Consider the following 23,478-nt stretch of genomic DNA (forward strand, 5'->3'; position numbering starts at 1 on the left):
TATTATCGCTCTTGTGTTCACCAGGAGAGTGTATGAATCCCGATATACTTGTTTTTACAAATACAGTCACCTTAAATCTCCAAGAGTTCTAAGAGAACACACATTCCAACCTGTAGGTTTTGTCCACTTTGATAACTCTTTGTGACTTTCTAAGACCTGTTTCATAATTAAAAACTAATTGGAGGGGGAAAAGTGTTGTCACACTTGTACTGTGTCATAGCTGGAGCTCCTGATCTAGTTGGTCTGGGTGTCTTAACAAGCAATCTGCTTGTTTATCTGTTTCTTTTTAGACAAGATAATGCTATGTACTCTATGCTGGTCTTGAAATTCACAGAGGATCCATCCTGCCTCAGCCACTTAAGAGACTACCGTGGGGGCAGGCGGAATTGAGGCAAGGCTTCGCTGTGTAACTCTGGCTGTCCTAGACCTTGCTGTGTACACCAGGCTGGCCTAGAACTCACAGAGATCTGCTTCCCAACTGCTGGGGTTAAAGGTGTCCATTGGCTTTTTTGTTTTGTTTTGTTTTGTTTTGTTTTGTTTTTATTTTATGTACCTTGATGTTTTGCCTGCATGAGTGTCCGTGTGAGGGTGTCAGGTCCCTTGGAAGAGGATTTTCAAATAGTTGTGAGCTGCTTTGAGGGCACTGAGACTTGAACAGGGGTCCTCTGGAAGAGCAGCCAATGCCTTGAGTGATAAGCCATCTCTCCAGGGAGAGACTGCATTTTTAAAAGCAAACCTTCTAGATTTTAATACAAGCTGCTAAATAACTGTAAATGGCAAGTTTTAGTCTAAGGATTAAAAAAAACCTGTATAAACAGGTAAACGTATTTTACTCTTACTTCCTTTATTGAACACAATGTACTGGGCTTCCTCATGTTATATGTCCTAGTCTAGGCACAAGGGGTAGTGCCTAGATATGGCACAGAATCCTTTATCAATACAATCATCTAAATCATTTTCCCTATTCAAGCTGTGGGGTTTTTTTCTCAAGTTGGATCCTGTTTTGTCTTTTTTCTGGACACAAAGTTTCTCATAGCAATAGAGGAAATAATGGTGGAAGATTTTAAAAAGTAGAGGGTGAAGGAGGAAAGGGAGGAAGGATGATGAAAAGGAAGACAAAGCAGAAGAGAGGAGAGAAGAGAAGAGATTTAGGAGCTGACAGTGTAGCTGACAGAACCTGGTGGTTGAGTGTGGCACAGGGTGTAAGTAACAGGGGAGAGTTTGAGGTGGTAGTTTTCTGCCAGGCTGGTAGAGAATGGGGGGGTTCACTTAAAGAGCATGGGAATGCCAACAGAATGGATGTGGGGAACAGAAGAAAGTGGTTTAGTTCTGCTCACTTGAACCTATCTTCTACTTTTAGAACTTCCAAGAGGGACATCTAGAAGGTGGCTGTGTGTACAGCCATAGAGCTTTAAAGGTAAGGGAGTAAGATGGCCAGTGTTCCACGACTGGTCAGGAAGGAGGAAAAGTGTACAGGGAATCATACCAGGGAACAGAACCATGCTCCACAGAGAAGCTCAGGGTGTGGGAGACTGCTACATGTCCCAAACACACTACGATCCTTAGGGTTTTGGGTCATGGCATATCTAAAGATGCAACTTCTAGAGGATAAAGGATTTTATAGACTTACGAAAAGTTGTTTCCAAGCTTATATGGCTCCTGATAAATACTCCTGTCCATTTCAGATATGCCAGGCGAAAAAGGAAGGGGAACCAAGGAAGGCTAAGGGGCAAGTGGGAAAATGGAGAACAAAGATTCATTTCATGCATGTGCAGTCTTCTAACCTAATTTAACAGTGTATGAAAACCCTTAAGTGATTGGTCTAGTTCCTTTGATACTACTGCTTGTGAAATCAGGAAAGCAATAAAGCACATTTAGAAGTAATTTGCTGACTCTTTCTTCATAGCTCCCCACAGGTGGCACTTGCATTTCTCTCCATTTTGTTTTGAATTTTCATTTTTCGAGCCTCAAAACCCATGGCTTTGTTAACCATGGAAAAAGACCGTTTGAACAACAGCACAATTGATTATGCTGTCCTCTTATCCACAGGCATTTGGGCAATCGAGGCTAGTGACCCTTGTCCTTTTGCACACTCACCTACGGAAGTGATGATGACAGTGAAATGAGTTTCATCGCGTCTCCCTGTGATGTTGTTGTAAGCGCAGCACACGTAGTCAGCCGTCTTCTGGGCCACTTTATCAGATGCAACTTCTAAGCGAGGCCCGTGCTTAATGACACGCGTAGTATTGGCAGACCTTCGGATCCAGGAGTAAGTGTTGGGGGGATAAGAGTCAGCAGAACAGTCAAAGAGGACAGCTTCTCCCAGGTCAACAGTGAATACTTCTCCCACTTTTAGGCCTTTATCAGAATTCACCTGAAGTCCATATGGCCCATCTGTAAAAAAAAAAAAAAAAAAAAAAAAAAAAAAAAAAATGGAGGGTGTGTGCCACTCAGGCACAACACCGTTTCAGGGTTTAAAGAGCTTGGTCTCAGCTTACTTTCTTTAAAAGTCTCCATGCATACTTGAGCAAGCAGGTCCTCATTTAAAGCCCCAATCAGTGATGAGATTCCCCAAAGTGGAAATTCCTCGATGGAGCATACTTGTCATAGGTGGCTTCTGAAACTTAGTTTACAGGCACTGAACTGTCAGTGTGGGGCTAAGCTTGTCAGTGCCCTGATGATAAATGCACACTGTTGCTAAGCAACCTCAGTCCTTCTGGAATAGGAATTACGCTTAAAAACATTTGTACAACATATAAATACTATTTCTTCTTAGCAACCATACTTTGAGAAGTGCCTGTTTCTCTTTTCAATCGCCAGGTCAATGTAAATATTTATTGAAGAGAGTTTCAGAAGAAACAGAGATTTGGGCAAATAGGTATAAAGGTGTTTCATATTTTAACAGATTAAAATGTCCTTATAAGCCTCAGATTCCTTTTGGAACACACACACACACACACACACACACACACACACAAACACATGCACACGTGCATGCGCACACATGTACACATACACACACACATGCAAGCACACACGTTTCATTAACAGATATTCACTGAAAAATCAAAAAGCTGTTTGACCGTTTTTCCACATTTCCACACTCAAGACAATCCTTATGGCTTCTTGTAGAGAATAAGGAAAATATTAAAAATATTTCCCAGATACAGTGTTTCTCCTCTTGTTTAAGCCATTTGGTCCATGACCATATTCACTTTTCGTTTATTAGGCACCCGTCACGGGAAGGGGCTCTATGTAATCAGACATATAGCCTACATTTGATCTTGAAAGCAGCACATGAGGCAGGTTATTATTCTCATTATAATATTTTAAAACATATTTTCCAATAGTTCACATAGTGATTAGACAGTTGTATTGAGACACATAAAGTGACAAGGTTTATGTTACATAATTTTTCTATTTCAGCATAACATTGGCTAACAGTATTGTTTTTGTAATAAATTATTGTCTCATTACATAATTACATCATTAGTCAAACAACCATTTAATCAACAGATGTTTAAGAGCCCATAAGTATAAAATACATTGCGTTTGTATATTTAGGAATGTATGTGCATATTTGTGACAACAATTTAGAAAAGGAGGCTATGAATTTGAGAGTGATCAAGAAGGTACAGGGGAGAGGTTGGAGGCAGGTAAAGAAAAAGGAGGAATAATGGAATTATGAATATTATAACATGTTTAGTACATGAAAGACAAACAATTTGCCTGGTCAAGGGATTTGCAAATAGGATAAAACACCCAGTGCTTTCATTTTCTTTTTAAAAGTTGCCAATAACTTTCTAAATGCACAACCATGTGAGGGAGGAACGTCTGACTGGACTATGATGTTATTTTCTCTATACTGCTCAGTGCTTCAGCCCTTCAAACCCAAGTTCTTCTGTTTTAAGGTGGAGTACAGCACATAATTCAAGTGAATGGACAGCCCTGCAGGAGGCATTGGAAGTGGCTCAACTAGAGTAGCCTCTGGTACAGACCAAAGCAGATGGATAATCCCATTTGGCTTTGGAATATGGTTCACTGTCTAGCCTTTGGCAGAACGCTCTCGATGAAAATGAACTCTGCCCTTAGGGATGGTTGTTTACTAAATGAGTTGTAAAATCACATATCATCTGTTCTCTTTAACAATTTATGACTGGGTGGGAACTGTACCTGTTTCCATCATGGTGCAGCTTGCCACCCTGCGAGGGAACAGATGGAAAGTATTTACTGTAAATGACCTGTTTTCCCCGTTCCTTTTTATCTCTTAGAGAACTCCCTGCAGCCAATACCATGTCTTTCATACAAGATGTAGTGGTTATTGGATCACTATTTACAGTCGGAGCTAGCAGGCATTTACATTTTGTAAACCATAGTAGCATTTGTTCACTTTTTAACTTGGCACTGTGTTCTTCCAAGTCTAATGCCAAATTATGATATCATAACCCAACGAATATATAATCGATCTTGATAGATTTTTATTATAATGTCTCTAACAATAAAATAATAATTTACATGAAGAAAATGTCACAGAAAGAATGAAAACAGAATACATAACTGATGATGAAATTTTAAATCAATGATTTGGATATGTATGGTAGAATCTTAGAATGTGATAGCCACTCACTTGTTGATGTTGCCTGACCACAGAGCCATGGGGGCATATCATATGAAGCATGATATGACCAAAATAATCTCCCATTTTAGTCCTGTTAAACTGAGTTCCTAACTGTGTCAAGTATTGTCCTATAAAATTAAAGATGCTTAAGAAATGTGGAGCTCCTAGAAAAGTTTCTTGTACTGGTACTTGTGAGTGGAGAAGAGTTTAGGAAGACCTAGCTCAGTGAGGACCAGAGGCAGATGTATGAAAGATGCTGTCTTTGCAAAGAGGAGGTGGGAACAGGTCAGGACAGACCAGTCTTTCAGTAGGAGATAATGTTGGGGGGAAAAGGAGAGTAATTACATAGAAATGGAGCACCGGGGAATAGCCTCAAACAAGTAAAATATTCCCATTGTACATGGAAAGAGACTACTGCAAACACCTTGATGCCTCAACCACAGAAGAGCAGCGATAAATCTTTATGCTTGCTATTTAAACCTTGTTACCCAAAACCAAGAAAATGAAGCAAAACAGAAACAACTAATAAGACAGGGTTGAAGTCGTGATTGCAAGAAAAATTACTAAGGAGTCCAGGCTGTGTTTCCAGGTTATATAATTGATTATTGCCATGCCAAGAAAGTCCTGGTGGCATAGTTCTTTTTCAACTCAGTGTGTTCATATTTTATTGGCACTGTGTTTGTATAACTCATATACTTAGGTTTGTGCTATTTGTATTTGAATTGAAGTTTTAGTTCATGTTATAATAATTTGTTTAGCCACACACACACACACACACACACACACTACACACACACACTACACACACACACTACACACACTACACACACACACATACACTACACACACACTACACACACACACACACACACTACACACACACGTGTAAATGGGCTACACTGTTTCTGAATCTTCATTACAATTCAACACCAGTGTGCACTATAGCCACAGCTTATAATATCTCTGTCTGTCAATTACCATTGCTTCAAAGGCAGACAGAGCATTCTTATTCTCACAATAGCATCTCAAAAAATTGCTTAAAAACATACCTAAGAATTCAGCTATAAAAGTAATTTGCTATGATTAAATACAAATCAGGTACTTTGGTCCATGCCTGGAATCTCAGGACACAGGAGATTAACCCAGGAGGTTGCCCCTAAATGCTAGCCTGGATTTAGTATGAAGTACCAGGCCAGCCTGGGATATAGAATGTGATTCTGTCTCTTAAACAAACAAACAAACAAACAAACAAACAAACGAACAGAGCAAACAAAACCATAATGGAAATGACATTTTATTTCAGTACCTAAAAAAAAATTACTTCTACTTCCTCTTTGTGTCTAGACTCTTGCCGTGTTCTGTGCCTGTGATAGTTTTCCAGACCTTTCCACTTGCTCAGCTGTACTCACCCACTCAAACATCACTTTATGAAAAGAGTGTTTTCTTTAGTAAGAAGCAACGTTCCCAGTCTTTGGATTCACATGGGATGGTACTATTACACTGAGACCGGCAAACCACTCCCCAGCGCTAACTATGGGCCAATCGAGTGTACAATCGCTTTACACAGACAGTTCAGTCCCCTCAGTGACTCCATGAAGTAGGTTTCCAAGATCATCATGAAGATAGTGATGCACAGAGAGGTGAACTTGCTAACCCAGCATTGTGAACCCTGGCCTATGACTCCACGGTTCTTAGTCCTCTCTGCTACGCTTTGTGCTACACATCTCTATGATAGCCACGACATTTTTCCCCATACATTTTTGTTATGCATATCCTCTCTCTTCTATGAAAACAGGGTGGTGTCAGTCACTGCTGGTGTGCACTTCTGGAGAACAGGGAAGCTTCTCAATATTCCGAGTAGTCCAGGACAGTCCCACAGCAAGGATATCCAGTCTCCAACATCACTCTTCTAACATGTCCATTTCTTCATGGACAAACTCCATGTTATATTAAACTTTGGGTACAATAGTAAGCATATTAGAGGGGAGATAAGATGATTTTGTGGGCAAGGGGCTTTTGTTCAAGCCTGACAATTTTATTTTGAGCCTCCAGGACCTACATAGTGGAAACAGAGAACTGACTCTTGAAAGTTGTCCTCTGACTTCCAAAGGTATGCTGTGGCATATGCATACGCACACACACACGCACACACACATACACACACACACACACACACAAACACACAAACACACACACACACACACCCCAAGTACATGCACACTCTAAATACATACATACATACATACATACATACATACATACATACATACATTCATACATACATATTAGAGGTACTGCTATGGCTCTGTAGTGACTAGAAAATACAGGAAAAGTGGAATACAGGAAAAGTAGGAAAAGTAGAAAATACAGGAATACTAGAATAAGGAAAAGTGTGGGGCTTGCTTGGAGATTGAGTCAATCACGATACCATCCAAAGAGTGTGATAAATTTCATTCGTCCATGAGATTCAATGTCAACATTGAAAGCAACCGAAGAGAATGAGAATTCAGAAGTAACTATGATCTTTGGCGAGATACCTAAGATTGCTCTGACTGGGCTACTTCCTGATGCTTCACTCAGAAATGTCAGGGAAAATCACTTCATGGCCTTTTGCTAAGATCTAGTGTAGAAATGGTGGAGAGAAAACAGGGACCACCTGCTCTTTGGGGCATATTCTAACACATAACCCATGAGTGACGAGCACTGTGATGAGCACTGTGCCCTACTCCAGTGTCCTTGTTACTTTCACTTCCTTCTGGGAATGGATGACTTAGCACCTCTATGTGGTACTGGATTCTCGGGATTGAGAATTCCATTACACATGAGATCACTCAATGGTCAGAATCACACATTTCACTCCCAATGCCCTCCAATTAATGTTCCTACTTGATTTTGAAAATTAGGGTTGTGTTATGGTTTTCGATCATTAAGGTTGTGTGAATAGCCATATTTCCTGACCAGACAGTGCCTACATTAGCGGTTCTCATCCTTCCTAATGCTGTGACCCTTATGCTGTGGTTATGTTGTGGTGAATCCCAACCATAAAATTATTTTCGTTGCTACTTCACAACTGTAATTTTGCTACTGTGATGAATCATAATGTAAATACCTGTGTTTTCCAGGTCCTTTGTGGAAAGATCGGGTCACAACCCACAGGTTGAGAACCACTGTCCTGGGTAAAATGACTATAGCAAGTCTTGTGCCTGAGCCTGTGAGAAATTTCCATAAATATGAACATAAGGGAAAATGAAAACAAGTTACTTACAGTATATGGTGGGAATAATGATATCACTTTCCATCTCGCTGACCGGGTTTGACACGAGGCAGGTATAGTTTCCAATGTCCTCCTTTGTCGCTGGAACAATCCGAAGGGTGTGGTTTTGGGGAGAAAAGGAATGGCTGGAGTTGATGTTAATAGGCTTCCCATTTTTTCGCCACTGGTAAACCAGCCTGGTACCTCCTTCTACCCGACAGGTCAAGGTAATGTTGCCCACATACTCCACAGCCCCAGAAGCAGGATGGAACTGAACCATTGGCTTCATGACAGGATCTGCAATATCAAGAGACATATAAGTGATTTTTTTCTATCGATAGAGCTATATTAAAACTCTGAGCAGTTTTTCCAATATTGAGTCCTGAGGAAATGATTCCAACATGTTAATGTTTCGTAAATGTAGATGGTTTGGGTAATAGTTAAAGAGGCTATAACAAGGTCACAGAACTTGTAAAATGGTGAAATATGACATATATTTATGCATTAGAGCTAACCAATTTCTAGAATGTATTCCTCAAGTTTTGCCAATTAATCTACTTAACTTTTTATATAATGTAGTTAGCGGTCAAAGTCCCCGAGCCTGGTTTCCTGTTCTTCATACCTTCTCTAACATCAAAGCTCTCCCCATCTCTATCTTCCTTCTCTTTGAACCTAAGAGCTCATGAATGTTAGGCACATGCACACGCTTCTCTGCCAGGAAGCTACACTCACAGGCAAAATGTGTACAGCAATTTCTCTTTTTTTCTTTTTTTTATGTATATGAGTAGTACACTGTGGCTGTCTTCAGACACACCAGAAGAGGGCATCGGATCCCATTACAGATGCTTGTGAGTCACCATGTGGTTGCTGGGATTTGAACTCAGGACCTGGGGAAGAGCAGTTGGAGCTCTTAACCACTGAGCCACCTCCCCAGCCTGCAATTTCCCTTTCTTAACTTGTAATATATACCAAAATCAGCTAGCGAGAAGAGACGTGGCAAATTCAAATTTGCATCCACCGTCTGAAAATTAAATTATATAGCTCATGTATGGTATCCTTTTGAATATGTATAATGACATTTTTGGAGAGTGGCATGTATACAATTTCTTTGACAACCCAAAGTCTACATTTCATCCAACACTGAGTCTATTTGACAGCAAGATGGGATATATTGGGATTTTATTAAATTTGAAATATTAAGAACAAATCCAATACAAATTCCCATTAGCAAGTCAAGAGATGAGAAACTGGCTTTATTTTGTTAATGTGGCAAGCAGTAGGCAAATGGATAAATATAAAAGAAACAAATGTTTCTTCACTGATTTTTAGCTTGGAGTACATGGATGAGATTGGTAATTACAGCTGGACAGTGGTGGCGCATGCTCGCACCTTAATCCTAGCTCAGGTGGATCCCTGTAAGTTTGAGATCAGCCTTGTCTACAAAGTTAATTCTAGGACAAGTACACCATACATGAGCTATATAATTTAATTTCCAGGGCTACACTACACACACACACACACACACACACACACACACACACACACACACACAAAAGCAAAACAAAAAACAACAACAAAAAAAAAAACAAACTAATACCCTGTCTTGAAAAGCCGAGAGAGAAAGAGAGAGAGAGAGAGAGAGAGAGAGAGAGAGAGAGAGAGAGAGAGAGAGATTGGTAATTACATATGCCTTCACTATCAATCCTCAGAGTTCTTTACTCTGTTTGATAAAACAGTGTCTTCTGGGCCAGTGAGATGGCTTGGTGGTAAAGACACCTGCTGTCAAGCCAGAGTTTGATCTTCAGATCCCACATGGTGAAAAGAGTGACATATGTTTATCGAGAAGTTATCCTCTGACTGCTGCATGTGCTGTGCAGTATGTGCAGGAACACACACACACACACACACACACACACACACACACACACACACACAAAACAAATAGGTAAAAGATGTAGGAAAATAGTTACTTGTTCCGATTTATATATCCTTCATGGAGAAAGAGAAGAGGCCTTTCCACCTACCAATGTTCTTTTCCTGTATTCTGTGGATAAAGATATTTAATAGTCTCCATCTAGGTAAGCTCACAGAGCACCGGGAGGCTAAGGTAACACATAGGCAACCTTGATTGGATCCATTACTTTAGGCTTTGATTTCCCATCAACCGTCCAGTCGAGTATGATGCTTCTTCTCAGGCAAATTTATCTTGTGTTATAGTCACATTTTCTTACAATGGAAACTGTGCATCAGGGCACAAACAAACCCAATTCTCCAGCCCAGGGGAGTTAGAAACAAATGAATGTAGTTGGAAGTGCCTTGGAAGGGAGTTAAGTAATTTGAGGACATCTGGCATTTTCAAGGTGGATGTCATCTCTTGGTTTGTTCATTTAATTCAATCCTTTGTCTTCCCTGGTAAGAACAAAGGGTTTGCAATAGCAGCTTGTGTATGTTATTATGTTTTAAAAATAAAAGTGAGTTGTGTATACTGGTCATATTGGAAACACATCCCAGGCATCTCGGTGTGGGAATGTATATAGTCTGAGAAAACTAGGCAACATGGTAACAGTCTTGTAAGAGGGGAGCCAATCATAACAATGTAACCCAGACCTGAAGTTTCCTTTTTGAGGTTTTGCTTAGATCCTTAAAGCCTGTTAAGATGTTACTAGATTCGTGGGGGCGGGGATTTATTTTCCTAAACAAATCCAAAATTGCAATTCTATTATAAATTGTATGAGAAGTTGTTGTAGAAGAATTTTATGAAAATTCCTGTTAGATATTTCTTCACTTTCCCTCCAATTGCTTTGCAGGCATTGGCTCCCCAGCTGCTGTCTTTGTCCCCTACAGACTCTTCTGTCTCTCACCTGCCTCCTTACTCTGTAGGAGTTACTGAGTCTGCACAGTTCTGACACCAAGAAGAAAGAAGCAAGAACACAGATAATGTCACTGCTCCCGGAGACCTCATGTTTCAGTCATGGAAGAGAAAACAAATAAAAGTTAACTAGAGATACTGTTAGCAGGTGATGTCAAGTTCAGAGAACAAAGAGAAAAGCAGAATTGAAGACAGTGGATAGTGTGTGTGTATGTGCATGTGTGTGCGTGCGTGTGTGTGTGTGTGTGTGTGTGTGTGTGAGAGAGAGAGAGAGAGAGAGAGAGAGAGAGAGAGAGAGAGAGAGAGAGACTATAAGGTGATATTTTTATATGGACTGTAGAGTGTCCAGGGAAGACTTAATGGATGTGCCAATCGAGGTGATGCCTAAAAGAGATAAAGGAAATGATACTTGGGATATTTGTCTAGAGAGAGTGAAGAATGAGAACAAAGATCCGGCATTGTGAGTGCATTTGTCCTGTTCAAGGAAAGCAAGGGACCTGTGTGGCCCAGACAGTATATAATGGAGAGAAGCAAAGAATGGGTCAGAAAGGTTCTGAGTATGCTGGGCCCCGGATGTTATTGTTAGCACTTTGACTCCCATTTTGAGTGAGATAAGAAGCTATGACAGGTGTTTGCTGGAGAAGGCAAGAGCAAAAGCGGAGAGATGAGAGAACGAGCTATTATAGCAGTTTAGATACAGGTAGATGTGTAAGCAAGATAGTGGTAAAGGGTGAGTGAAAGCAGCTGGGGTCTATTTTTAAGGTCAGCCGATGAGGTTTTCCAGCAGAATGAGAAGACAGAATGGTCAGTGACGTATGCAAAACCTTGGCCTGAGGAAGTAATAGAATCAATTTCATATTTACTAAAATAAATACATTGTCAAAGAATAGACAAAAAATAAGAAGTGCATAGTGTATTCAAAGTATGTCACTTATAAATCTTAACAAGAAAAAAAAAAACAAGTGTTTGGAAGTTAGCTAACTCTTCTTGCCCTCAGAGAACATTCCGCAAACTTCTATTATCTCCACATAAAGTCCTTGGCTCATTTTCTCTTAAACATTGCACCAAATACAAATCTTCATGAGATTCAAAATAAGGTCCTTCCCATAGAGCTACACATGAGAAAATAAAAATGTCCTTATCTTACTCTTTTGCAACTTTATATAAGTCCTAAGCAAACAGTGTTTTACTTATTGCATGAAGATATGATGCTGCAGACTGGGCACCTTCCTTATACACATACAATTGTCAGAAAGCATTACAAGGTAGGTAATGACATTATGCAGGCTTTGAGGATTAATTCACTAGTTCCAAGAGCCAGGACCGTAAAGCTCTGGAAGCTTGATATCCTGAGCCTCTCAACTTAGCCTCCTACATACTGTCACAGAGGACTCACCATCAACAGTGACTTGTATCTTCTGACTTGCAGACAGAGTTCCATTCCCCTGGATGTTGACCTTCACGATGTAATTGCCCTCATCAGTGAACTGCAGCGGGTTGATGAGGAGAGATGCATTGGGCGGCATCATGGTGAATTTGTGCTGGTATTCCAAGTCGGGAACCACGGACTTATTTACCGAGCCTAGCAAGTATTTGGGCGTTGTGTGGGATCTTTCAAACAGCCATATTATCTGGATGTCAGATGCTGGAGTGTGGAAGCCATAGTGCACTGGGAGGTAGAGGGCCTGTCCCCTGATGCCGTGGACAGTGTGTGATGGCACCGTCACCTTCAGTCCCAGGCAAGAACCTGCTACAAAGGGGAAGAAAACAGTGAGTGTCCTGAGCCACATGTTATAATATAAAGGTTCGGCTGCAGAGAGAACTCAGTCAGATGGCAATCCCTTTCAGAGAAGAAGGCTTCTAAGTACTGACTTCTTCTAGCACCCGTTACAGGTAGAGGTAAATATTTGTCTCTGAAACCTTCTGCTTTTGAAAGACTCCACCCACTGACTGTGTATGACTTCTCTAAAGGCAAGGCAAAAAGGAGAAGCGAGATGGTTATCTGCTATCATTACAGAATAACAGAAAAAGAAGAACTGAGAAATATTATGAGGTCCGAAGTCCAGCAGAACCATTAAACACATTTGAAGTTAGACCAGGTCCATGTCATGTCCTGGTGAGAGACTATTCGGCTCCTGAAATATTAAGGGATTACTTCTCTGTAAGAGAGCTCTGCAAAGCCTTCTGAAATAGCTGAAGATTGTGTTTTTGGAAGTTACCTTGTCTGTAGTCAAAGTCATATTAATTCCAAGTAACCTAGTAAAAGTTACAGGAAACCATACAGTCAGTTAAAACCAGGTGTCCCTTGTCCACAAAGGACTCTAATTGGTGCTTGAGGAACATCAAGGGGCCGGCTGGATCAAATGGAACAGAATAAGGAGAAGCCCAGAGCAATATGAGGCTACTGATAGCCAGGACAAATGGGGCAGGGTTTTAAATCCGCAGAAATCTTGGGCAGTTTTACTGTATGTATAATGAAAATGGAATTGGAGTTTGCCATCAGAGGAGGGCCATGACTTTTCTCATTTATTTATCTCACACTAGCTGGGAGGAGAATTGATTGAACAGAGAGAAAAGCAGGAACACTCAGGTGTCTCCAGTGACTCTGCAACAAAGCTGGCAAGAGATAGGGGTGTGCTGAGCCATGGTACAAGAGATGGGGGAGGGGTGTGCTGAGTCATGGTGCAAGAGATGGGGGAGGGGTGTGCTGAGTCATGGTGCAAGAGATGGGGGAGGGGTATGCTGAGCCATGGTGCAAGAGATGGGGGAGGGGTGTGCTGAGTCATGGTACAAGAGATGGGGGAGGGGTATGCTGAGCCATGGTACAAGAGATGGGGGAGGGGTGTGCTGAGTCATGGTGCAAGAGATGGGGGAGGGGTGTGCTGAGTCATGGTGCAAGAGATGGGGGAGGGGTATGCTGAGCCATGGTGCAAGAGATGGGGAGGGGTATGCTGAGCCATGGTGCAAGAGATGGGGGAGGGGTATGCTGAGCCATGGTGCAAGAGATGGGGGAGGGGTGTGCTGAGTCATGGTGCAAGAGATGGGGGAGGGGTATGCTGAGCCATGGTACAAGAGATGGGGGAGGGGTGTGCTGAGTCATGGTGCAAGAGATGGGGGAGGGGTGTGCTGAGTCATGGTGCAAGAGATGGGGGAGGGGTATGCTGAGCCATGGTGCAAGAGATGGGGGAGGGGTGTGCTGAGTCATGGTGCAAGAGATGGGGGAGGGGTGTGCTGAGCCATGGTGCAAGAGATGGGGGAGGGGTGTGCTGAGCCATGGTGCAAGAGATGAGAGTGTGCTGAGTCATGGTGCAAGAGATGGAGTGTGCTTGTGTTATTTGGGCCTATGAACTCACTGCTGGCTATATCTATGTTTGCATCTTGCTTCTTAGCTTTGGATTCTGTAGATGTATATAATATAATATAATATAATATAATATAATATAATATAATATAATACAATACAATACATTGCCATTTGCAATGAAAACAGTCCTTTTAGGACAGTATATGTTTAGAACTCTAGCTGAAAACTCTTTGTTTTATTTTATAAGTGGGTGGTATTGGGATGAAATCACCATCAGAGGAACATTTGGAATAATAGGGTAATGTGTGAAATTTAAATGAAGATAGACTATTTTGAATAATAAGAGAAAAAACAATGGCACCGGCCAAGTGAGTAGAGGTCAGGCCACTAAGCCTGACAACCTTAGTTCAATCCCCAGGACTCACAGGGAACAGAGAACTAACTCCCTGCTTCATGATTCCCCTAACCCTCTCTCACACTGTAGGTAGCGCGCACACACACACACACACACACACACACACACATTTTAAAATGATTTTTAAAAAGAATGGCCGAGAACATTAAAATGGTAAGCATAGATGCTTTGCGTAACCTTGTAAAGAGATGAGAGGAGGAGGATGAAGGCTGGGCAGGAATGTAGACTATGGATTAAGTTTGCAACACTGGGGCTCACGCCACCAGAAACGAAAGTGATGGAGCAGAGGGTGGTAATAGCCGTAGGTGGAATGAAGTGGAGTGAGAGAAGATGGTAATCGGGACCAACTCAAAGGTGTTTTCATTTCCGATTTCTTATGCACATCTATTCAACTCTTCATCCTATTCAACTGCTTTCTCTTTTCATTGTTTCCAAGGAAATGTGAGGGTTTTAAGCTTTGTTTAAATCAACTTATGGGAGGCAGTAAGAACAAAGAAGGGAAAGGCACAAAGGTCTGTCTGTCTTTCATGGTGATGTCCAGGGAGAAATTCAAGCATGTTACCTGTGAGGAATCAAGTTCTACCAACAGTAAGTGCTCTCTTTCTTTTCTTCCAGAGTGGGAAGCTAACAGTGCAGTACAGTTTCTCTCCCTGTCCCTGTCCCTGTCCCTGTCCCTGTCCCTGTCCCTGTCCCTGTCCCTGTCCCTGTCCCTGTCCATCTCCGTTTCCCTCCTTCCCTCTCCTTCTCCCTCCCTCTCTCTCCCTTCCTCCCTCTCTCCCCTCCCCTCTCTGTCTTCTTGTCTGTGTCTCTCTGTGTCTCTGTGTCTGTCTCTCTCTGTCACTCTGTCTGTCTCTGTTCTCTCTCTCTCTCTCTCTCTCTCTCTCTCTCTCTCTCTCTCTGTGTGTGTGTGTGTGTGTGTTTGTGTGTGTCTTTTTGTCTTTATCTCTCTTCCTAGTGGAAAGCTAGACAGGCAGTGCAGTTGTGCTCTTGGGCCTTTACGTGTTCTTGGGATCAACACTTCAGTTTCAGTTCCATGTCAAAGGTATTACAAGGTGCATGGTTTGCTCCTGTATAGACAAGTTCAAGAAGGTTAAACTTGAACTTGAGAAATTAAAAATAAATGAGGGCAATGGGTGCTCGAATGTCTAAAGAGTGCAGTAACTTGAAGCAAGAGAGCAGTAGATTCTGTGAGAGGAAGAACAGGGTAATGTGTGAAATGTAGGGAGAAATAGGAAGACAGTGAACAAACCAATGTCTTAAGACTAGTGATGTCTAAGCAGAGAGAAGAGAGAAACTCCAAGAGTCAGAAAAAGGCTGGACTTTGGAAAGGGAGCTGGAACAGGAGCAACATTCCTCTTTCGATGTGTGTTTTCTGAACAAATGAAAATGCACCTGTGTCTTTAATTGAAATCAGAGATACAGCGTTTTTTGATAAGCAATAAATAAAAACCAGGGTTTAGTTTATTGTTTCTATCTTAAGGCATGGAAAACATAACTTTTGCCATGTTGCTATATTTTCTTTTTCCTTTACTGAGTAGGAAAGTATCTGCTCGCCGAGTGCCAGGGTTCATGTCTGATCTTAGATTCCTTTTGAAACTATGTTCGCCAGTAACACTTAGATTCATCACTTGCGAATCGCCCCGAAATGAACAAGGTCGGGATTGAGTGCATTTTCTAAACTTACAAAGAGAATATTTTATTTGATAGTTTGCTAAAGCTGGAAATGTGAAGTCTTAGCAAAGGACGCATGCTTGTCTTAAAACACTGTTTGGTCCGTAAGCGTGGTTTTGGGTAAGCGATGCATTTTAGGTCTCTGCTCATTGTCTCATGTGTGAAAAGAATGCAATACGAGATTGAAGCCTAGAATGCCTCTCAGACCGCTAATTGTTCAGGTGCTTGATGCCCTGAGGTACTTTTATCAGAGTAACCACCACTTACATTTCAAGAGGGAGGGCTCAAAGGACTTTGAAATAGCGAGTCCTCAGTATTTAGTCCACATATTAAGTTGTCTGTCCCTGGCAACAAATTGGCATTTCTGCGCTTGTTACCAAGCAATCGAGGGGGTATGGTGGGAATTACGTCATCACCTTGAGAAAGAATGCATTGGAAAGAGCTGCTTATGTAAGGTAAAGTGCTTGCCTCTGGCATGGAGCGTTGTCCTCAGTGACTTACTGGTGCATTTAAGTCATTCTGCAGCTTATCCTAGGAGTCCCTGCCTGACTGAGGTGGAGTCGAATATCATTTTAGTCAGTCAGGTCTTTTTTTTTTTTTAATTCCATTTGGAGGACTCGCTGAAGAGGTTCTTGCTCTTCTGTTTTTCTATAATTTAGCCTATGTAATTGTAGTTGGAAAAAATTGGTTGAAATTTCATTAATATGCTGGAAGTGGTTGCTAGGCACTGCATTACTATGGGTAACACTATCACTAGAATGGAAACATTACTGATTTTTGAATCTTGATTCGAATGTGGGCTCTCAACTATGAGCAGGGTGATTTAGAGACTCTAAATAGGTTATGAGAGGACGCCAAATATAACACAAATACTGCAGTCTGGAAAGAAATAATGTTACTTTAGTAGATCCAGTATGGTTACACACTACTTTAACCCCAGCCCTTGGGAAGAAGAGACCTCTGCCCCCCCCCCCAGAAAATAATCTATGTTAGTAGGAAAAACATTATCTTGAGACACAGGTTGCTACACAGACCTCACTAAAGTGCCTTTTCCTGCCTGGAAGCTAGGTTCCTCCTTCGTTCTGAATGCAGGAGTCAGAGGTATGCATCATCACACCGAGTGAAAGGAACAGCATTTATATGACATTTACACTCACTATATAAATGAGAAAGCTAGCTCATTGGGCTGTTTAAGAGGATGAACCATAGATTAATGCTTTAAATAATATACTGCCAAAGATACTTCTGAGTGTATTTGGTGCTCTAATATAAAATGAAAAATTCTTCACCAAATAGGTTATGTCTTTTTTAAATGTACACACAGTGAGAGATCTAGCACATATCTCTGTTATACAGTAGTTTTCCTGGAGATTGCCTGTGTCATTGTTATTAATTATTTATATCATGTAATTGTATTATAATTATTAATAAATATTAATTTTATTTTGTCATTAGAGACAGGCTGTCACTATGAGGTTCTGGCTGGTATGTAGACCAGATTGGTCTAGACATCACAGAGCTCTCTTTGCCTCTGCTTTCTAACTTGCTGGGGTAAATGGTGTGGGCTATTACCCACCAGTGTCAGTATTACTTTTATGGGACAATTTATAGGTAACAAGTGTCAGCAAGGAATGAGTTTCTTTATATCAGCACCTAAAATGTTTCCTACTAGGAAAGGCGTGGACCCACTGATATGATGAAATGTTGTGAGACTCAGAGAGTAAATAGGTAACATGCTCCCTGTGCATTTTAGAATCATGCGTTCTTCTATATTCGTGTTTCTTGTTATAGATGTAACCCACCCATGTTTTCAAGCACACTGATTTACTAATTTAGAAAAACAGGTTGTGCTATTTGAAAATTTTTGAGTGTTTTTCAAGTCGCCTGAGAAAACATAAAAGACTAAAGCTCTCTACAGCCTCTGTGTGAGCAGATAAACATCAAGAAAGTGAATGGTAGAAATAATAATAGAATTTAATTTTCTTTTGATACTCCAAACACTCGCACATAGATGAGGATTTTGGTTTTACTAGATTGACCAGTGTTTCCTGGGTGTAGGAGAGCTGTTAAGATTGTCTGTAAGGCACTAGCAGTAACTGGGAGAAACATGGAAAATACCATTCATAAACTGGCAAACAAAATTACAGCAATAACTTCACTTTAGAGATTTCTTAAGACATATAACCACAGTACCCATGAAAAGGATGTAAAAATTAAAAAATACTTGAAAGTATGCTGTAAAAATTATCCATGTTCCAGCAACAAAGAGCTCCTTGCAAGCAGTTCGATTGTATTGACTATAAACATTAGGTTTTACAAAGTGACCTCTATGGCAGCTCAGAATAGTTGGCATTTATTTCCCCATTAGCACACACAGTATTAGCAAACATAACATGGCTATTGTTGACTGAAAATAAACTCTTGCATCATTAGAAAAAAATAGAATTTACGAGTATGTATTTTGAATAGAATATTTAATCAAACACGGGAGCTTATTTTTAAAATCATTTAAAGGTACAAAGAGAATTCAGTATTTGAAAAGCAAAAGGGCTTTCATATTACTTGTGGCCCCTGTTGCTCTCCACCTCGAGGGAAAGTATATTTCGGTAAGGAGGGAGGTCTTGCTTTGTAATAACTTGATTTGTGAAGTTGGGAGAAATCACAAGTATATTTTAATTAATTTTATTTTAGTCAAGTTTCTCAACTGAATTCATTCCTGAATTCTTCTTAAGGTCAATTACAAAAACATTTTCTGTGAAAAAAACTAGCAGTCCCACTGTTTAAAAATGTGTGCGCATGAGAGAGAGAGAGAGAGAGAGAGAGAGAGAGAGAGAGAGGGAGAATCACTTAATAGCTAAGAATGATGTGTTAAATTATGGCAATATACAACATATTACAGGTTTAAATTGACAGTATGACAATATAGCTCCTGAGATGACCACAGTTACCGGCAACAGACACCTTAAAAATTTACAGATGGCAGTTTTATGTCAGTGAGATTTATATGCACCATATGCGAATGGGAACAATAATTGTGCTTATAATGAGAACAAAATATACTTGTCAAAGTAAAACTTTAAATACCCCCTAAAGTCCAAACCTCAAATCGTTTGCATATATCTGTTATTCCTTAAAGAATAAAGCTCCTATTGAACTTCTATCAGATAAATGTAAACAAAACAAGAAACTAACTTGACTCTTAAGATCTACAAAAGGAAGGATGGAGACTTTTGATAAACAGAATATTGATGGATAACAGCGTGACATGACATAGGGAGGCAAACGCTATGCCAAAAGAGAAAGGGATGAAAATATTAAGATAGAGTAAAAAAGAAAACAGGACTCATCATTGACAAAGAGAAAAGCTAAAGGCATTTTGGAGCACTCATCCTTTTAAACACATTTCTCTCATTTGTCAGCTTAGCTAGAACTTCGCATTTTCCATATTTATATTAAAGAACCAACAGTTTGCACTCTATTTTTAATTCAAACAATACCTTTAATTAAAAGAAAACCACTACCATGAATCGTTTTGAATTTCATTCCGTGTTTTAATTTAATGCACTATTAGAACATTCGCCAATTAAAACATTAACTATTAAAAGATTATTGAGCCCCTCGGTAAGCCCCGGGAGCTTGTCATGCTGCCTTAACTTTCTTAGTGAGTCCTATGGACAAAAGCTGTTGCTCTGAGGAAACAAAAGCAATCATTTCTTGAAGCTCATTTCTCCTACATGTTCCTGTTTCTTTGCTGGAACAGCATGTTATTGTTAAAAGGTTTTGACCTGTCCCTTCAATTATCTGGGAAAATCTACAGCCTTAAACAAATATTTACCTTATGCCTACAAAAAAAATCCACAAAAAGTCAGCAAAACCCCACAACCCAAACCCCAAACACCCAGAAGCCAGCTCACGCAGGACCTTACCTATAAGAAGAAGGTGTATTTTGCAGAGAGAGACCCCAGCCATGCTGCTGAAGAGCTCCATGAAAGCATCCTGCCCCATGCATCCGGCGCCCTGTTCTCAGTGGCAAGTTGGTTCATGGACCAGCAGCTGCTGGTTTATTTGCTAGGGAAATTAGCAGTGAGGTAACAGACCCTAGCCTGCCTCTTGCTTCTGTGATTTGAATACAGAATGAATGTGTATACAAAGGACACAGGCAGTAGGAACACCTGTTATGTGCTTTGCAAGCACACAGGGCTGTGGCTTTCAAAGAGTTTCTTGTTGATTCTCAGTAATTTTTCAGTGTAGTTTTATGAATTATACTGTTATTCATAATCGAAAGGAGGAAGGTGCTCTCTTTAGGTGATCTCATGATAAACAAAACCCAGATCTGCTTTCCTAGCAAGAAAAATTATGCCATTATTTTGAAATTTGAAAAAAAAATAACCTCTATGAAAATTGAAGAACTTGATGAATTTGCTAAGTAGCCATTCTTCTCCAAGAAGTTACTAATTATCATGTAAAGACTGTACCAAAGAACCAAAATGTATCATTATTATTTTTGTGTTATAATTTCTATTACAAATGGCTGTGATAGTTTGATGGAATCTATGTATTCATCTCACTTAAAAAAAACCAAACAAACCAGCAAACCACAGATACGTTGGCAAGTGGAGCTGAGGTGTGCATTTTACATAGTTGTAATGTATAGCTTACACTAACAGATAATACCTGAGGCCATATTGTCTCAGCTGAGGCCTAGAGGAAGTGAATCAATAACCCATAAAAGTCTTGCCTGTGTGTTCTGGTTAAATCTTCTAGCTCCTTTCATGACCGTGGAAGCAGGTGGTCTGAGAACTTTGCTTAAGTTGGTAAGTTCCAAGTGGACTATTGGTAGGAAGGCTCTGGACCAAGCTTTCTCCATGAAATGGAACATATACAGAAAAATTTGACTCGAAGACAGTAGAGTTCTCAACAGGAGCAATTATTTTTAACAGGGAAGTCCCACTGAAGAAATTCAGTGATTGGGGCTTGGGAGTCGGGAAGGCATAGTTTTTCATTTTAACTGATTAAATGAAGACTGTTATTCAAATATTATTAAAAATAAAAAAGGAACAATTGTTATTCTGGAAACCAACTTTGGACATACTCTTTACAGCAATGTTCCCAACTTGTCGAGGACGCGTCTAAAGGCCGCATGTCTAAATACTACTGTTGGGAAACCCCACAGGTCAGTTGCTTTACAATGTTCCATACCTTAGATATTCCTTAATCAATGCACACAAATTTTCATATCGGACTGAACAACATCCGATTGGGAAAAAAACACAGGGCTTAAACAGGTATCACCAAGCTCCCTCACCCCATTTAGATCAATCTTAATACAAGCTGCTCCTATTAAATAAGATCATCCTTCATATCGTTCTTAAACCAAAAAATGGCTCATTAGGAGGGTTTCAGGATCCTTGACAAGATGTGAGAGGCAAAGACAATACAGAGGGGTGTCTCCAGTGTCAAATATACAGCATTTAAAAGACTTATAAATATTCCAGTATTTTCCTCATTTTATATTAAAATGTGCATTTTCATGACAGAAAGAAATAGTAAGTGTTTTAATAAGGACTTAAGTACAAGAGCGGTCCATTCTTGTGTCATTATATACATTAAAAATTTTGCATTACATGTGCGGTTTGTACAAGAACTGTACACCTTGACCACGCGCCCTCTAGTGGTATGTAGGCAAATAAATGTTTGACAGAGTGTGAATTCGGGAGTTTTACATTGTAATCATACAGGCAAATTTAACCTCAAGAGCTCCCAAACTGTCAGAATTCCTAAAAATAGTTCCAAAGGGTTTTCTCAGAAAAGGAAAAATTCTCCGCGACATATGGCATCACTCAGAGGCAGTGGCAGATAGAGCTCTGAGTTTGAAGGCAGTCTGGGGTATATGATGAGATCCTCTCTGGGACTTGGAGGTGGGGTTGCATTGTCTTAATACAGTATCTCATAGCACAGTTGATAATCTACCATCTGTTTCTGTAAGAAAACAAAACCTTCCATATCCTCATTGTTTACTCACTTTAGTTATATTTGCCTTAAAAATGAATGCACTAAAGCCGTTTCTGTCCATGATGATTACATTAATAGGAGTATAAGTAGTCACTGGAAGTGTGTGTGTGTGTGTGTGTGTGTGTGTGTGTGTGTGTGTGTGTGTGTGTGTGTGTGTTGGGGGGCATGCAGATTAAGGCAGGGCTGCTTTCTGACCTCGCCAATCACACATGACTTCCTGTTCATTTAAATTATTAGGCTGGTTTTGTTTTGCCCAGTGAACATCTACTACAAGCCTTTCAAGCAGCCGTAATCTTTAATATGGATCCCTTACTAGAATTATTTACACTTGGAGAACAATGGAGGAGAGTTGGTGAAATCCTCAAGATCACATGGATGGTTGTACTGAAGATGAACTGGGGAAGGAAAGCATTTATTATTATAACTAACTCTGTAATTCTGAAGAGAACTACATCTGCAGGATGTAGCCACTAGAGGAGGCAACTGCATATGTGATTTCTGTGTTAGTGTCTAAGCCTCTGCACAGTGTCGTGATTTAGGGATCACTCCTCAGCATAGTACTGGGAACCTTTAAGCATTTGAGTAATCAGGTTACACCTCCGTAACAATCTTAGGTAGGTATCTTAACTTCTCCACACCCGTTTCACTAATTTTTTAAACATGATGGTAACTCCAGAAGATGTTCATGTATACTGGCTTGTGGGGGTGTGTTTCTTGTGTTTTTCCTTCTTTCCTTTTTAGTGTTTTCGTTTGTTTGTCTGCACGTTTTGTTTTCTAGAGTGAGAAAGTAAGTGTGAGGAAGTGAGAAGGTGGGGGCATGATCAGAAAATATTGTATAAAAAAAATCCCGTAATACACACATAAAAAAAAACCAAGGAAAAGATGCTCATGCAAATACATGCATGAGGTCATGTACATGAAGCCATTAACGAAGTTCCTCCTAATTCGTTATTTTCATTGTTACCTATTATTATTAGCTCTGGCTTTGCTGTCTCTTATACCAAAGTTCCCCTGTTACTTTCTCCTTTATACCACTAATGACAAGACCAGGACTTTAAAGTGACACGTGCTCTCATAATTACTGACATTTGCCACAACTTGCCTTTGCTAAAGCAGGTAGAAAAATGATAGATGGGGGTAGACGAATTCCTTTGAATTTGCTAGAACGTTTACAGGGAATGTCAAGAATGAAAAAGAACCTATGGCTGGCCATCAGTATCTTAGGGGTACTGTTTCCCACTTTCTTCAGGGCACACCTAGAGCCCTTGGGGAAATTCCACGTCTTAGATCTCCTGTCCAAAGTGCTCTTTATGGAGGTCAGTCTCTCAGTCTCATT

The 23,478-nt window shown here is 40.3% G+C and overlaps 1 protein-coding gene across 10 annotated transcripts in view; it reads right to left on the reverse strand.

The window, feature by feature from the left end:
- Window positions 1–20,465, reverse strand: part of Hepacam2 (HEPACAM family member 2) — a 35,299-nt gene extending 14,834 nt beyond the window's left edge. For 4 of the 10 annotated variants that reach the window (XM_087656470.1, XM_087656467.1, XM_087656465.1 and 1 more), the window contains exons 1-4: window positions 20,057–20,318; window positions 12,137–12,487; window positions 7,884–8,168; window positions 2,098–2,394 (exon numbers count right to left, since the gene is read on the reverse strand). In XM_087656470.1, coding sequence (XP_087512596.1) covers window positions 2,098–2,394; window positions 7,884–8,168; window positions 12,137–12,487; window positions 20,057–20,135 — 1,012 coding nt within the window. In that variant the 5' untranslated portion in view covers window positions 20,136–20,318. Of the gene's footprint in view, window positions 1–2,097; window positions 2,395–7,883; window positions 8,169–12,136; window positions 12,491–20,056 lie in introns of all 10 variants that reach the window. The other 6 variants (XM_087656464.1, XM_087656461.1, XM_087656466.1 and 3 more) reach the window with 5 other exon arrangements.
- Between the last annotated feature and the right edge of the window lie 3,013 nt (window positions 20,466–23,478).

Source organism: Rattus norvegicus, chromosome 4 (genome assembly GCF_021556685.1).
Source record: "Rattus norvegicus strain SHRSP/BbbUtx chromosome 4, alternate assembly SHRSP_T2T, whole genome shotgun sequence".
NCBI lineage: Eukaryota > Metazoa > Chordata > Mammalia > Rodentia > Muridae > Rattus > Rattus norvegicus.